A 16027-nucleotide genomic window follows, 5' to 3' on the forward strand; every position below is an offset into this window, starting at 1 on the left:
GAAATGATCCTACAGGTGGACAACCCTTTAATATCTCATAACTTTTTATTAGAAATTAGCATGCCCCCTAAAATGACTGAAAGTCTGATCTATGTCTCCCACTGGTAACTCCGCCTTTCATTTACAATACGTTCTGAAGGTGGAGACTCAGGGAGATCTATGTCCTCCCCATAGATCTTAACAGCTCATTTACATGTAAGAAAAACATGGATTTCTCTGGAATAAGGCCTGCTGCAATCAATGGGGAAGGCTTCTGGCTTTTATGATGACTAGGAGGCATGTAGACAGGTCTTGCTGTGACTTTTGTGTAGCTGTGACTGTGTGAGTTCCTGCTGTGACTACTGGAGAAGTGGAGAGGAGAGCACAGGACACCCAGAGATGTGCTCTAGGTGGGATCTCTTGAGCACTATTAGGGTACGTTCACACAGGACTTTTTTGCTGCTTTTTTTTGCTGCTTTTTTTTATGCTAATTTTCAGCTGCTTTTTACAGTACCAGTAAAGCCTATGAGATTTCAGAAATCTCATGCACACACGTTGGTTTTTTGTTTGATCAGTTTTTTCTGCTTTGCTGCTTTTTTTGGACATAGGGCATGTCACTTCTTTCAGCGTTTTTGCTGCGTTTTTGCAGCGTTTTTTCACCCATTGACTTGAATGGGTGATGAAAAAAACGCTGCAAAAACGCTGAAAAAACGCATGTAGCATTATTTGCAGCTTTTTTTGTGCAGAAAATCATGGCCAGCAGGAAGGGATCTCACAGCCAAGAACTTAGGGGTGTGGTTAGTGAGGTGTGAAGAGCCATTGTGAGGTGTGAAGAGCCATTGTGAGGTGTCCTGATTGTGATCTATTGTGAGGGAGTTCCTGGTAGTGAGGTGTGAAGAGCCATTGTGAGGTGTGAAGAGCCATTGTGAGGTGTCCTGATTGTGATCTATTGTGAGGGAGTTTCTGGTAGTGAGGTGTTAGCCATGTCTTGGTATAGGAGGATGGGCATTAATGTTTCCCAACTAATCATGGAGGTAATATTTTGATTAATTTGTGATATATCTATCTATCCGATTGTTTGCAGTGGTACACTTTGCGATGCTCATGTGCTGTTATGTACATGTTCATGTGTTCTGCATGTGTATGTCTGTATCTTCCTTGTCATGAATGTTGGCTTCATTTCATCTTGCATTTGGTAATTACTTTTTCATTTATTTTTGCAAGGTGGAAACAATGCCTGTAATTTGGGATTTAGCTTGCCCAAACTACAGTGATCGTCAAAAAAAGGCCGATGCATGGCATGTAATCTGCCGTAAATTGTTCCCCCGCTGGGATGAAGGCGATGCTAAGCTCCACTGGGAGATTGGTAAATAAAAAACTTAACATATGTCCTTTTCTAACAAATTAAATGACCAGGTAGTAGGTAAATACTAGTGATGTGAACGTGCTCTGATAACGTGTTATGTGAGCGTGCTTGAGTACTAACTGAGTGTCTTTGGTGTAGTCATCAAACATGTTTGATTCACCATATACCACAAAAAAACGCATGAAAAAACGCACCAAAAAACGCACCAAAAACGCACCTATAAGCAGCTGAAAATTAGCATAAAAAAAAGCAGCAAAAAAGTCCTGTGTGAACGTACCCTTATGGAGCATTTACGCTGAGAAGGGCATTAATGGTGGACCCTGCCCCAGTACAATCATCTGGGAGCGATGTGAAACAAGGCACCATAGTCACAGGTATATGTCAGAGACTTTGGTGGGCTGCTGCAGAAGATCTTTCCTGGTGAGAATGATGAGGGCTAGCACTACACTTGTAGACCAGAAGAAGACTGCACCTTGCTCTGACATCCGGCATAAGATTCAGTCTGTGTGGCCACCTTGCAGGCTTGTTAGATCCTGCTCCACTTGTACCTCTGCACCCGCCATAGATTTACCACTGAAGACACGTTTTCTGCTACTAGACACAATTTTCACCATTAGTGAGGGAGGTCCTGCCTCGGCTACTGGGGGGCGTAAAACCTCCAACGACGCCTGGCACCACCCTGTATAGAGTTTGCACTGTGCCCGATAGTGTTCTCCTTCTCTTTTACCCTTCAGAGATGGTTTATTGTCTAAGATTTATCTAGATACATTTTATTAAATCGTATCTGGCACACGAGGGGTTACCGACAATATATGACTAGAACTTTCCATTTAGGTCAAATTTGGTGAAAGTTCTTAGTCTTTCGTGGCTGAATCTTGTTTTCTTCTCTTCAGTCTTGGGGTGGTGAAGTTCTGCCGCCCGGAGGAAGCTCAGGGTTTCCTATTTAGCGCCGCGTCCTTTTCACTCATTTTGGTTCCGGGGGCAGGAAGGTAAAGTTTCTCCACTTTTCAGATGCAGATCTTTAATTCTCTAACATGATGTAATTGCTTCATTGGCTTCACCTGGTGATTACAGAAGAGCGGACGCATTTATTGTACAGGACACAGAGCGATTAGATGATATTCATCTTGCCAAACAAAGGTCGTCCAGAAGATCATAGTATCAGTTATAGGTAAAAAGAAGAATCTGTGCTGAGTAATTCCTTAATAACTTTACAGCAGTTCTAATACCGAGGACCAATCCCCTGGTGACATCTAGGTAAATACAACTTCCGGGTCACCTGCAGCCACCACTAGGGGGAGCTGGCACTGGATGTAAGTAGCGCCCTCTAGTGGTGGCTGCGGCTACTAATGTGTCCACTAGAGAGGAGCAAATCTTCAGTCAAGGTTTTTTCAACAATCTAGGGGTTAACTCTATGGTTCTGTTACCACTGAAGGAGGCCACACTGCCTTGTTGGACCGCCATATAGTGCACAAACCTATGAAAAGACAGCAGCGCAGCATGCAGCTATACCTCATAGTTTATTGATTGGAGCGTGATTTTTGGAGGGTGTATATATAAATATTTATATATGTGTGTGTGTGTGTGTGTGTGTGTGGTTTGTGCATTACATGTACGTCATCAGGGGTACGTCATCTACTGAACCGCCGCATTATGGAGGGTGACACGTGTTGGCTCAGTCTGCGCACATTCATTGTCATTGTGATGACTAAAAGGGTGGAACAGTTTTCTACCCTTCAGGAAAGGTTCATAGAAAGAAGTAGATTGTGTTTAGATCAAAATAGAAAGATTAAGTTACTAAGTTTCCCACAAGTGTTCTCTGCGATATCATGCTGAACACACAGGGAAGTCGTGACTGTGAGCGAGCAGACACCACCCAGGCAGCAGGTCACGCTCTATCGATGCAGCAGAACAGACTCCATCCATGCAGCGGAGCACAGTCCATCCATGCAGCGTAGCAGACTCCATCCATGTAGCGTAGCAGACTCCATCCATGTAATGTAGCAGACTCCATCCATGTAGCATAGCAGACTCCATCCATGTAATGTAGCAGACTCATCCATGTAGCAGAGCAGACTCCATCCATGCAGCGTAGCAGACTCCATGTATGCAGCGGAGTACACTTCATTCATGAACGTAGCTGAGCACAGATGGTATTGTTTCCACGTCCTCAAAACAGAGATTTAGGGGGAAAAATGTTGCAATTTTCTTGCAATTTGTCTTGGCTTTTTCTTTGAGCAAAAAGTTTATTATGTAATTTTTCATTGTTACCATTTCCGGGTTCATAGAACTTGCGGATTTGTGCTTTGTGCTGTTGGCCTCTTCCCTAGAGCCAGTTTGCACCTCTCTATATAGTTTAGTGTCTTCAGGCTTGGACTGGCCCACAGGATAACAGGAGAATCCTCTGGTGGGCCATCACCCTCTTATATGAGCAGCACTGGTCACTATGTACATGAATCATTATGTACAGACAAAGGCGGCATCATATTCATTTACTAATCTTCCCAGTTCATTGTTAGATATATTTGTGATTGAGGATAATGTCTCATTTGTATGTAGCTGAAAATTGGGACCCTGGAGTTGGTTACTGGTGGCCGCTAGAGTTGGTTATTGGTGGGCCCTAGAGTTTGTTACCGATGGTGCCCAAGAGTTGGTTACCAGAGGGCCCTAGAGCTGGCTACTGGAGGGCCCTGGAGTTGGAGTTGGTTATTGGTGGGCCCTAGAGTTTGTTACCGATGGTGCCCAAGAGTTGGTTACTGGTGGGCCCTGGAGTTGGTTTATTGGTGGGCCCAGCAGTTGGTAACCGGTGGGCCCTGGAGTTGGTTTATTGGTGGGCCCAGCAGTTGGTTACCGATGGGCCCTGGAGTTGGTTTATTGGTGGGCCCTGGAGTTGGGTACCGGTGGGCCCTTGGCTCCCCAGTCCGATGCTAGGTGTATGTGTGTATTCATAATTTTGTGCACTATTCATCATGTGTAATCCGGGCAGATCTGAGGGGCGCAGTTCAGCTTTCCAGATGATTTTGTGACAGATTTAAAAAGTCATGAAAAAAATTCTGCCAGAAGTTAAAAAAGTGAAGGAACAGACAGACAGTTTGTATATTTGGAGTAAAACCCAGTGACTCTGAACTTCCCTCTAACTCCATAACCTGATTGCCCTTTAATCGTGTATTTTGGGGCTGATTCCTTGGACTTTGCTGTCATTATCGTCCCCTTTCTTAGTATTTGCATATTGCGGCTCTGAGCTCGGGCATTTCTCATCTTTTAGTACATCTGCGGAATAACAGCGGAATGATTCCCTCCTGACGAGGCGCTCGCACCACTTTCCTGTAAACAGCTCATTAATTATGCATGCCTTCCTCCCATTGTGATTTTTACGCTAACTCCTTGAGCTTAGACAAAGTATCATAAACCAGTAAATCGGGTGATAAATTCTGGGCCAGACAGTGCTGCCACTCCGTAAATCTCTGCCGCTCCGCAGATTAAAACCGCACATCGACCTAAAAAAACAACAAAAAACAAACAAAAACCACTGCCCCTCTATAAGGCAAATTAATTTCATGTTTTAGGAAGTCGTCTCCAGATACAGAAACCTGACATTTCTCATTGTGGATCTATGGAGGCATCGTGATCCATGGAAAGAATGTAAGTCCGCAAGGGCAGGGTCCTCTCCCCTCTGTATCAGTCTGTCATTGTTAGATTACTGTAAACGATATCTATAACTCTGTATGTAACCCCTCTCATGTACAGCACCATGGAATTAACGGTGCTATAGAAATAAATAATAATAATAATAATAAAAAGGAAAAACTACGACCAAAGGAACCATCTGTGACCAGTTGTCACTATTTGTGCGCAATGCACGACCACAATAGGGATTCCTGCATTATGGAATTTCCGTGGGTGGATATAATTTGCAGTCACAAAACCTCTTTAAATTTAAAGGGGTTGTCTAAAACTTAAATATTGATGTCCAATCAGACAGGTGGGGGTCCGGCACTCAGTTTTCCCTATGATTTACAGCGCCCACAGAGGACGGATGTAAGAAGCATAGAGAGTGGGAACAGCTCAGCTCTGTACATTGTGTAGAGACCGTTTTCTGTACTGCAGCTCCGCTCCTTAATGTGATCTGTGTTGCAGTACCAAGAATGACCACTGCACAGTGTACGGAGCTGTGCTGTACCAGCTCCATGCAATGATTTATGAAGGTGCTCCTCAGGGGCGGGGACAGACGCAAGAAGGCCACCATGGACATGGTAGAACAATGTATGGACCCTTTACAGTACAATAATGTGAGTGTGGCAGAAGCTGTTGCTTTTGAGATGGACGTGGACCCCCTGACAACTTGGGTCCCTGTGCAGCTGCACTACTGATGTGTCCATTCCTGGTGCTCAATGTCAGACTACTTACCATCCAATATCCTAAAAATAGGTGATCATCCCACCCGTCTTTGGTCCACTATGGCTCCATCTTTCCTAGTTTTGTAGCACTTCCCAGTATGGTCCATGTATCACTTCCAGGAGGCACAAGCAGCCTGCAGCAGTGGAGGATTCGTCTACATTGGCCTCTGATGGCCAATTAAGTAGAACCGGTCACTCGCCATAAATTTGTTTTTTTCTTACCTGGTGTAAATGCGGCTGTCCTCCTGAATCTGGCAATGTTTTGCTTTTCTTCCTGCTCCTCTCTGTCCCTGAGATATGGCCCCTTCTTCCCCTATCTGTAAAGCTATTCTTATTAGTCAATTAGGCGATGTCCTCAAGTAGATGCCTACAGAGACCACACCCACTTGGATAACAAAACTGGATCTATATACAGGGAAGAAGAGGCCGTATCTCAGGAACAGAGAGGAGCAGGAAGAAAAGGAAACCATCTCCGGATTCAGGAGAACGGCGGCGTTTACACCAGGTAGAAAAGTAGATATTTCTGGTGCGTGAGCGGTCCTCCTTCCCCTCCTCTAATGGGTTAATGCAGATGTCAGTCATTCAGCCGTTTTGCTGATTCCAGATGATGGCCATTAGATCTGGCTCCTTCTCGTTCTCTATAAATCTCCAGTAACGGCCTGTTTGCTCTCATAATCAGATTATAGTTTATGAGGTGTTGGACGTGGAGTAATTAATTTACTTGTGGAATTTATGTTCTAACACGTGGGATCTGTTTCCTGATGAGTAATAGCTGTTTGTGTGGTTTTCATAATCGGCCAAATCAACCGCTAGACTGAAGCCGGCATCACGTTCAGTACTGCAGATTGCTGATTTTTTTTTTTTTGCGTTTTTAAAGTTGCATAAAATCCAGAATTGCAAAAAATCTTCTCATGTGAGGGGTGAAGAAATGATCACAGGAGCAAGAAATGGTCGCCCTCTAGTGGATACATATATATAACACCCTACTGTTACTATCTGACCTGACACGTGAGCACAGGGAGCACTGCGGCAAGGCTGCCATAGGTGGCATTGTGTCCAGTGCTGATGCCGGGGGGCTGTAGATAGCATTGTGGGGGCACTGCAACTGCTGCCCATTGGGGAACATTACAACTGATGCTAACGAGCTCTGGGATGATGGGAGTACTCGTCAAAGAGTATTGAGGTTAGGGTTAATGGTGGGCCTTGCCGATGGCATTCATGGTGATGGAGCCAAGGGATCGGCAGCTTGGAGTGCGGGTTTGTTTTTCCGAAGAGGCACAGTTCTGAGTGAATGCTCTCCGGCTCGATCACCGGATCGATGCCTGTGTCGTGCATGAAGCCCCCTCTCTATATCTGCATTACTGGAGGTCTTATTGTTCCCCTTAACCTGCAATCCCGATATATTATTCCTCTATCAGTCTTCTTCCCAGACTTTGGGTGCTCACTGCTCCTGTGACTTTAAGGCAGCAGGAAAAAGATGACTATATGAGCATCACAGGTTGCGGGGTAAAAGGCGGCTGTACGCTACGGCACCGCTACGTCACAGCATAACACAAGTGAACGGGGTCGTGTTGTGGGACCCCAGAGATCATACATGTATCATAGATGGATGATAAATGTTGGTTATGGAGTAACGCAGGGGAAGAGCTATGGAGTGCGGTGTCAGAGCGCAGAGCACGGTAGGACCCCCAGCAGCGACGTCCCGGGGTGGGTGGAAAAGCATAGTGGGCGGCACACAGGAGAACCGGGCACTGATGAGCTGGGAGGGCGGCCATTCGACCGTTTCCTATGGGGCTCTGGCTCTTATATATCACTTATGCTGTAGATGGTGATAAATGTTGGTTATGGAGTGCGGTGTCAGAGCGCAGAGCACTGTAGGACCCCCAGCAGCGACGTCCCGGGGTGGGTGGAAAAGCATAGTGGGCAGCACACAGGAGAACCGGGCACTGATGAGCTGGGAGGGCGGCCATTCGACCGTTTCCTATGGGGCTCTGGCTCATATCATCGTCTCTCTGGGAAAAACCTTTTAAGTCTTTTAGCAAATTACAAAATATTACCATTAACAAAAAAAAAATGAAATGATTTCTTTTTGCAGATTCTTCTTCAACCAGAATTTAAAAAAAAAATAAATTAAAATCCTCAAACAATGCAGAATCGGAAATGCTTCTTATTTGCAGACACAGGTAGAAACAGCTGAAATGTGGTCTGACACCCCTGATATACAGCACACATAAAAGTCCACAGATGTTCTGGATTTCTGCTGCGGCAACAACATTAATGACTTCAGAGGAAGCGGCCGCCCTAATAATGAATCTCAGGACTCATTAGGAAAATAATATCCATCCATGGAAACATCCAAAGAGGAATGTAACATTAACATGGGGGGGGAGACCCTAAAGGGATTGTCCGGGAACAGAAAAAATCTAAAGGGAGAGAATTCTACAAAATAAAAAACACAACAATCACTGGATACATTTCATCAAAAAATAAATATTGTTTATATCAGGCCTTTGTGCTACATTTATTTTATATGAATATATTTACCATGTTTTATTTTTTGATATACTTGAAAATCAAAATGAGTAATCTTGTCATTCTCACATGAAGGGATTTTTACACCCAAACTTGTACTTTAAGGAAGATTTTTCAGCAGTTTCATTGTCATCATATTCAGGATTACCATGTATAATAACACCTCTATATACAGCTGATAACACAGGATCCACCATTCACAATAGGTGATGTCACAGCTCACCTCCTCCTCCTGTACAATGACTGATAACATCTCTATATACAGTAGATAACACAGGATCCACCATTCACAATAGGTGATGTCACAGCTCACCTCCTCCTCCTGTACAATGATTGGTAACACCTCTATATACAGTAGATAACACAGGATCCACCATTCACAATAGGTGATATCACAACTCACCTCCTCCTCCTGTACAATGACTGATAACATCTCTATATACAGTAGATAACACAGGATCCACCATTCACAATAGATGATGTCACAGCTCACCTCCTCCTCCTGTACAGTGACTGATATCACCTCTATATACAGTAGATAACACAGGATCCACCATTCACAAAGATAGAACAGTGGGTTAAATAAAGTGCTAAAGAGATTAATGGGGCAAGTAATGTAGGTAAAGAGGTGGTAAATGATTACCTGAGCCATGCAATGGTGCCACTGCCTCTATGCGCGTTTTGGCGGTGTGCCTTCGTCAGGGGGAGTGACCATGGTTCTATCTCAGCACTGTGCACTTTATATGATCTAGGGTATGTGTCATTTATTAGTGTCTTTGTGACTTTGGTATCCTCACTCCTGGGGCATTTAATTTCTTTGAGACTGATTGCTTATGTTTATCTGCCGTTCCGTGGTGCCACTTGCATTTTGGCTCATTACCATTCACCCTATGGGGTCCACTTCACTTTTTTAACTTTTTTTATGTAATAATATAATAAAGATTGTATTTTGACCAGTTCCTGGAGCCCCCTTCCTCTATTTGTTCCCCCTCCTGATTTGTAGCTAAATTGGGCAAGGTCCTGCCAGTGATTTCTGTCTGATGTTCTTCATTATCTGAACTTTTCCCAACTCCAAGATTTTTCTCGTACTGCACTAGTTTTCTGGAATCCGCTACCCCAGAGAATTAGAATAATTCCCAACATCCACAGTTTTAATAATATCCACATCTGTTTAGAATCACCTGTCATATTCTCTGTGTATGTAAAAAAGAATAAACTGTAGTTATGAGCAATAAATAATGATGAATTTGCTGCACAGATTTTTTATATAGCTGCCCTCCACATATAACACACTGCTAAGAAAAGCCCCAGTGTGTCGACTGAAATGTGGGAAGGGCCGGAAGAAAGGGCAGGATGGAAAGACGAGCAGGAAGGAACAACAGGAATGAAGGGCAGGAAGCAAGAGTAGGATGGAAGAGCAGGAAGGAATAAAGGGCAGAAAGGAAGGAAGAAGGAAGGACAGGAAGGAAGGGTAGGATGGAAGAGCAGGAAGGAATAAAGGGCAGGAAGTAAGGAAGAAGGAAGGACGGCAAAGAAGGAACAACAGGAATGAAGGGCAGGAAGGAAGAACAGGAAGGAAGGGAATGATGGAAGAGCAGGAAGGAATAAAGGGCAGAAAGGAAGGCAGAAGGAAGAACAGAAAGGAAGGGTAGGATGGAAGAAAAGGAAGGAATAAAGGGCAGGAAGTAAGGAAGAAGGAAGGACAGGAAGGAAGGGCAGGATAGAAGAGCAGGAAGGAATAAAGTGTGGGAAAGAAGGAGAAAGGATAGATAGGAAGGAACAGCAGGAATAAAGGGGAAGAAGGAAGGACAGGAAGGGCAGGGTGGATGAGCAGGAAGGAAGGAAAAAAAGGAATGAAGGGCTGAAAGGAAGAACAGGTAGGAAGGAAGAACAGGAAGGAAGGGTAGAATGGAATAGCAGGAAGGAAAAGTGAAGGACAGGAAGGGCACGATGGATGAGTAGGAAGGAAGGAAAGACAGGAAGGAAGGGCAGGAAGGTAGAGCAGGAAGTAATGAAGGGCAGAAAAGGAAGAGTAGGATGAAGGAAGAACAGGAAGGAATAAAGGGAAGGAAGAACAGCATGGAAGAGCTGAAAGGAATGAAGGGCAGGAAAGAAGGAAGAGCAGGATGGAAGGAAGGGCAGGATGGACGCGCAGAAAGGTATGAAGGGCAGGAAGCACAGAAAGAAGGAAGGAAGACGGGAGTGCAGAAATGAACAGGAAGAAAGGGGGAGAAGGAAGGGCAGGAAGAGAGGAAGGGTATGGTGGAAGGAGGGGCAGGAAGGAAGGGCAAGACGGAAGAACAAGAAGGAAAGAAGGGCAGGAAAGAAAAGTAGGAAGGAGGAAGGCAGGATGGAAGTAAGAACAAGAAGAAAGAGAACGAACGAAAGAAAAAGGGGAAAGAAAGAAAGAGTTTGTGCTCTGTGTATAGGAATGTTTCTGTGCAGTAATGACATACTTCCACGTCTCGGGCAGAATCCGCGCTCCACGTTTCCGATACTCTCAGGTTTTGCACTCAGATCTTCCTCTCGGTCTGAGATTTAACATTCCCTTTGAGTACAGAGACTTTCATGTCCGCAGTCCTGTGATCTGGGCAGAAGAAGTGGTTTGCGACTGGTGTTTCCACTTTGCTGCTTTGTTATGGAGATCGGCCTTGTCTTCGGCTTCTGTTCTCTCTGTATCGAATGTGGGATTTCTGTGACAAGATCAGATGAGCAATTGTCCGGAATGAGACGGAGAAACAAGAGGACGGAGATGATGGGCGGCCGAGTTGTGGACCTAGCACTGTCCATACATGTCCTCACCTGCAGATGGCAGCGTAGAGCGAGCCACTAATGACACGTGCAGGGAAGGTCGGCTCAGGGTGGTCTCATGTACCACTGTGTGCATTATGGACATTATGGTGCCCAGCGAGTGATGCGTCCCCTTCATTGTCAATCCAATCATTACTGATCACAGACAGATTTTCTTCTAATCAGACCTTTTTTTATGATTGTAGTTTTTTTTTAATGTCATATTCCGGTCGCCATCTTGTCTGAGCCGCCGCTCCTCTCTGGTGACAGCACTAAGAGGCTCGCCATGTACAGCACAGAAGCCTATAATCTGGTGATGAGCTGTGTATCAGTCATTGTGCAGGGAGGGGGAGGAGGTGAGCTGTGACATTCACTTATTGGCTTCTATAGCAAAGTGTTGTGGGCATGCTCTGTGCCATGTGCAGCTGTCGTTGTGCAGACGAGTGTAGAAGGTGAGCTGTGACAACCACTTACTCACTCTGATAGTAAAGTCATGGGGGCATACTGTGCGCCCTATGCAGCAGTTACTTTGCTAGGAGGGGGAATAGGTGAGCTGTGACAATGATTTATTCTCTTTGATAGTAGAATATTGTGGACATGCATTGTGTCCTGTGCAGCAGTCATTGCTGAGGGAGTGGGAGAAGATGAGCTGTGACCATCACCTTATCCTTTCTATGGGAGAGTGTTGTGGGTATGCACTGTGTGCTTTGCAGAGGTCATTGCACACGGCGGGGGAGGAGGTGAGCTGTGACTTCCCCATTGGGCAGGAAACACTATATACTGTAAGCCCTTACTTCTGTGTCCTGTGTACTGCATTATATTCAGTTGGATTTCTCCTTTAAGCTCGCACAAGAGTATAATACTAATCCCTTTCTTGTTCTCGTATTATTATTCCAGACATTTCGCATCCCTTTATTAGAGCTGATATCATCCACGGAGCCACGTCGGTGTGACTTTTGCCAGCATGGTTATAATTAGTGTGATATTCGCTCCTGATACTTTGTTTGTTTGTCTTCCAATTACACTTAATTAAAGTAGAGATCGAATCTCATGAAAATAAAAAAAAAAGTTGTCATTAACATAACATATAAACGAGGTTAATAAGAGTCCTGGGCATTGAGCAGCAACAGAGGCCCAGAGACGTCACAATGGTGATATATATGATGGCAGCCAGGTATACGGGGGACATGCGGCAGCACATCAACAGGAAAGTCTTAGACCCCCATCCCTTTTCGCCTTTTTATATTTTCTGGGGTGCGTGAGGCAAAATATTGTTTGCAGCTTAGTAGACGTACATGTGTGTATATATTAATCCACAAGAGTCAGCCACATATATATCATTGGGGCACCCCAGAATTTGCCGGGATTGTTTCTGAAAAAATCAGGACCGTCCTGACAAGTTCTTGACCGTTGCCATCCATGCAAGTCAATAATGAAATGGGTCCTGGATAGACCACCTTTATAGTGGGGTGGATCCGCTCACTCAGCTGCTTAAAGACGTATTAGTCACAGGAACACTTACCATTTAAGTTTTCAACTGGTTTATTAAAACATACTTAATAAACCAGTGCAAAGTTAAGTCATTATACACGGCCCTTCTGGCATAATGAGAAAAACAAAATAGCATACAGTACAGTCTGTGGGGCTGCGGGATCCACAATCACACAGTTCAGTTCTCTTTAACACAAGCACAACTCTGGAGCTCTCATCTCCAGACACACTGAACACTGAGTCCAAAGGCTCTACATTTACCTGGACCTCACCCTGGGGCGGAGATATGGTGAACAGCCTCCCACCCAGCCTTCAGCTGTTCACAAAAACCCAACCCTTAACATGGCCGATTAACCAATCTCAGAACTTAGCGTACTGGAGCATTCTTTCCAGGTTCAGATCACTGAGGCTAACATCCGCAGTGACACATATCTCCTCTCCAGTATTTTACCAGTGACTTTCTCACAATACATCTAGGATATTCTAAAGACCACTCCTTGGTTGTGGTGTTGGCTCAGGGGCACCACACTTTACAAGATGGCCAACATTTTGGTCCTCCTGGACCTTACTCAAGGCATGTGAGAGGTTTGTGGTGGACTGTGAGATCGCCCCACCACTGAGCATTCACCACACTGCTTCTAACCAGCCGTGAGCAAGGTCCAAGGGAACTGAAATGTTGGGGATCTTTAACAGCGTGCTACCCCTAGACATGACATGCTGATTGGAGAGGGGCGAATCTTTTGATATACAAATTTGTCAGTTTTTCCTGAATTCTTCCAAAATATTAGCAAGTGCTGAAAACCATCTGATTGCCCTGAAAATATGTGTGTAACACTCTGAGGTCCCTTACGACTGTAAACCAAACACATCCAACCTCTTTAACACAAACATAGCCTTAGTAATGTCAGTGCTGTGATGTCACACACTATCTGAAATGATTATTCAGTTTTTAATGGTTTTTCTCTTTATCTCTATGGCTGATCTGTGAGCTGTGTCGTCCTCTCACTATCCAGATTCACAATAAAATGGCTGCTGCATTCCCTGCCTCGGCTTTTATACAGTCTATAATACTCCCTCCAGATTGCCTGCGTTATACCATGTGATGTTATGCAGTGCATTATGGGATATCCTGCGCAGTTGCGCCCTTGCGAGTCTTCTCCTGCTGATGCAATCTTCTGCAATCGCACATTTATGGCGATTTATGGCAAAAGAATCCCAAATTGTTTGAATTTGCCAGATAAAAAAAAAAATTCCAAACATTTGATATGAATTTTGATTTGCATTGTCATTTCTAATGCAATAATAAGATCAGTAGTATTTTTGTCACTACCACTAAGGCGTGCCACGGCCTTTTTTATGTTATAGTTACGATATCAATCAACTTTTTCCATGAAATCACATGCACGCTCAGCCAATTTGAGTGTGCATGTACATAAGGCATCAGAATTGGTTATTGTAGGTCAAACAAGCATTTATCTGAATACTATTTATGGCCAACTTCACATATTTATGTTTCATGGTGCAATTTAACACCTGGTGCCGGTCACTCGGCACAAAATAAACAGCTTTTGTAGTCCAAAATGTAGTTTTCCTTTGCAAAAAAAAATTACTTTTTTTTTGTTTTTTATATTTTTTTTATCTGCATTTATTTACCTAATGTTGTATTTCACCTATCCCCTGTTTTGCATCAGTCCATTCCCTTGAATTAATATTGGATTTCTATCTGACAGTCACAAGGCGCCGTCTGTTTTCTGCGCCGCGGCACGGTGCTTTTTAATTTATGGTTCCGTTGTTTTAATCATTGTTCCTTTAGATTCCACAACACCATAATATGAATATTATAATTCGTCTATGACTGTAGAGAAATGTATATTACAGTCGCAGAAGTCATAAAATTCTGTTTTGTGTCAAGAATGAATTTACGGATATTCCCCTTCCACACAAGTTCGGAGAAATTTGCGGGCATATGGTGACAGCGCGAGTGACATATGGTCATTGTTATTTAGTTTTATTGCATTAAAATAATATAATTTAAAAGTTATTGGTGCATATGAGCGAAACATATGTGCCGCAATTAGCGACACTGCTCATTAAAGTACTTTTTATGTGCTTGTCGTGACTTTTTGTGTCTGCTGAGATCTTCACTTCCCGCAAGTTGTGTTTTGCCGCTATTGAAATTGATTAACATTTTAATCAGAAAGGGGATTATAACAGATTTTGTTTCTGGTACAGGAAAATGATGCACGGTGTTGGCGTCATGCTTGCTTGCTTAACTTCTGTTTGGCAGGTGTCCTTGTCAACTATTCATTCAGAAGTGTAGCCATGGTGGCCTCGGGAAGGAAAGTGGGTGTTATGACACCACCACACCACTCCGCCATTAACAAGATATGAAGAATAAGGGTTAACTTGCAAATTAAGCCTTTGCCCAAGCTGTAGGAAAATGTAGCTGGAACTCCAGGCAAGCGGTTACATTTTAAGCTATATTTTGTCTTCAAGCCATCATCATAACTGGGACAACGATGAAGACTATGACAGCCATAACAAACAGGGCCAACATCACAACCAAGAAACCCACAGCTGCCGTCATAACTGGGGTCACCATAATAATCAGGAAGACCATAGCCATCATGACAACCATGGCTGCCATCACAACCAAGAAAACCCTGGCTGCCATCACGACCAAGAAAACCACAACTGCCATCACAACCAAGAAAACCATGGCTGCCATCACAACCAGGAAAACCACAGCTGCCATCACAACTGTGGCCACCATAATAATCATGAAGACCATAGCCACCATAACAACCAGGGCCAACATCCCAACCAGGAAAACCATGGCTGCCATCACAACCAAGAAAATCATGGCTGCCATCACAACCAAGAAAACCATGGCTGCCATCACAACTGAGGCCACCATAATAATCATGAAGACCATATGCACCATAACAACCAGGGCCGACATCCCAACCAGGAAAACCATGGCTGCATCACAACCAAGAAAATCATGGCTGCCATCACAACCAAGAAAACCATGGCTGCCATCACAACCAAGAAAACCATGGCTGCCTTCACAACCAAGAAAACCATGGCTGCCTTCATAACCAAGAAAACCACAGCTGCCATCACAACTGTGGCCACCATAATAATCATGAAGACCATAGCCATCATGACAACCAAGGCCAACATCACAACCAAGAAGACCACAGCTGCCATCACAACTGTGGCCACCATAATAATCATGAAGACTATAACCGTCATGACAACCATGGCCAACATCACAACCAAGAAAGCCATGGCTGCCATCATAACTATGGCCACCATAATAATCACAAAGACCATAGCCATCATGACAACCATGGCCAACTGTTATGACCCCAATGGCGAGGGTCTCAGAGGAACGTGGAAGTCTGCAGAATACAAAAATCCAGCTCATAGGGCAGTGGTAACTGGGTTGACCATATATCTACTCCTA

General features: G+C 44.2%; 1 protein-coding gene across 4 annotated transcripts in view; it reads left to right on the forward strand.

The window, feature by feature from the left end:
- Positions 1-16027, forward strand: part of ADGRL4 (adhesion G protein-coupled receptor L4) — a 167604-nt gene that overhangs the window by 41710 nt on the left and 109867 nt on the right. Inside the window, exons 1-2 of one of the 4 annotated variants that reach the window (XM_077277712.1) lie at positions 780-1013; positions 1204-1345. The exons of 1 other annotated variant lie outside the window; for it this stretch is intronic. In XM_077277712.1, coding sequence (XP_077133827.1) covers positions 963-1013; positions 1204-1345 — 193 coding nt within the window. In that variant the 5' untranslated portion in view covers positions 780-962. Of the gene's footprint in view, positions 1-779; positions 1014-1089; positions 1346-16027 lie in introns of those variants that run through there. 2 more of the 4 variants (XM_077277713.1, XM_077277711.1) reach the window with 2 other exon arrangements.

This window comes from Ranitomeya variabilis, chromosome 8 (genome assembly GCF_051348905.1).
Source record: "Ranitomeya variabilis isolate aRanVar5 chromosome 8, aRanVar5.hap1, whole genome shotgun sequence".
NCBI lineage: Eukaryota > Metazoa > Chordata > Amphibia > Anura > Dendrobatidae > Ranitomeya > Ranitomeya variabilis.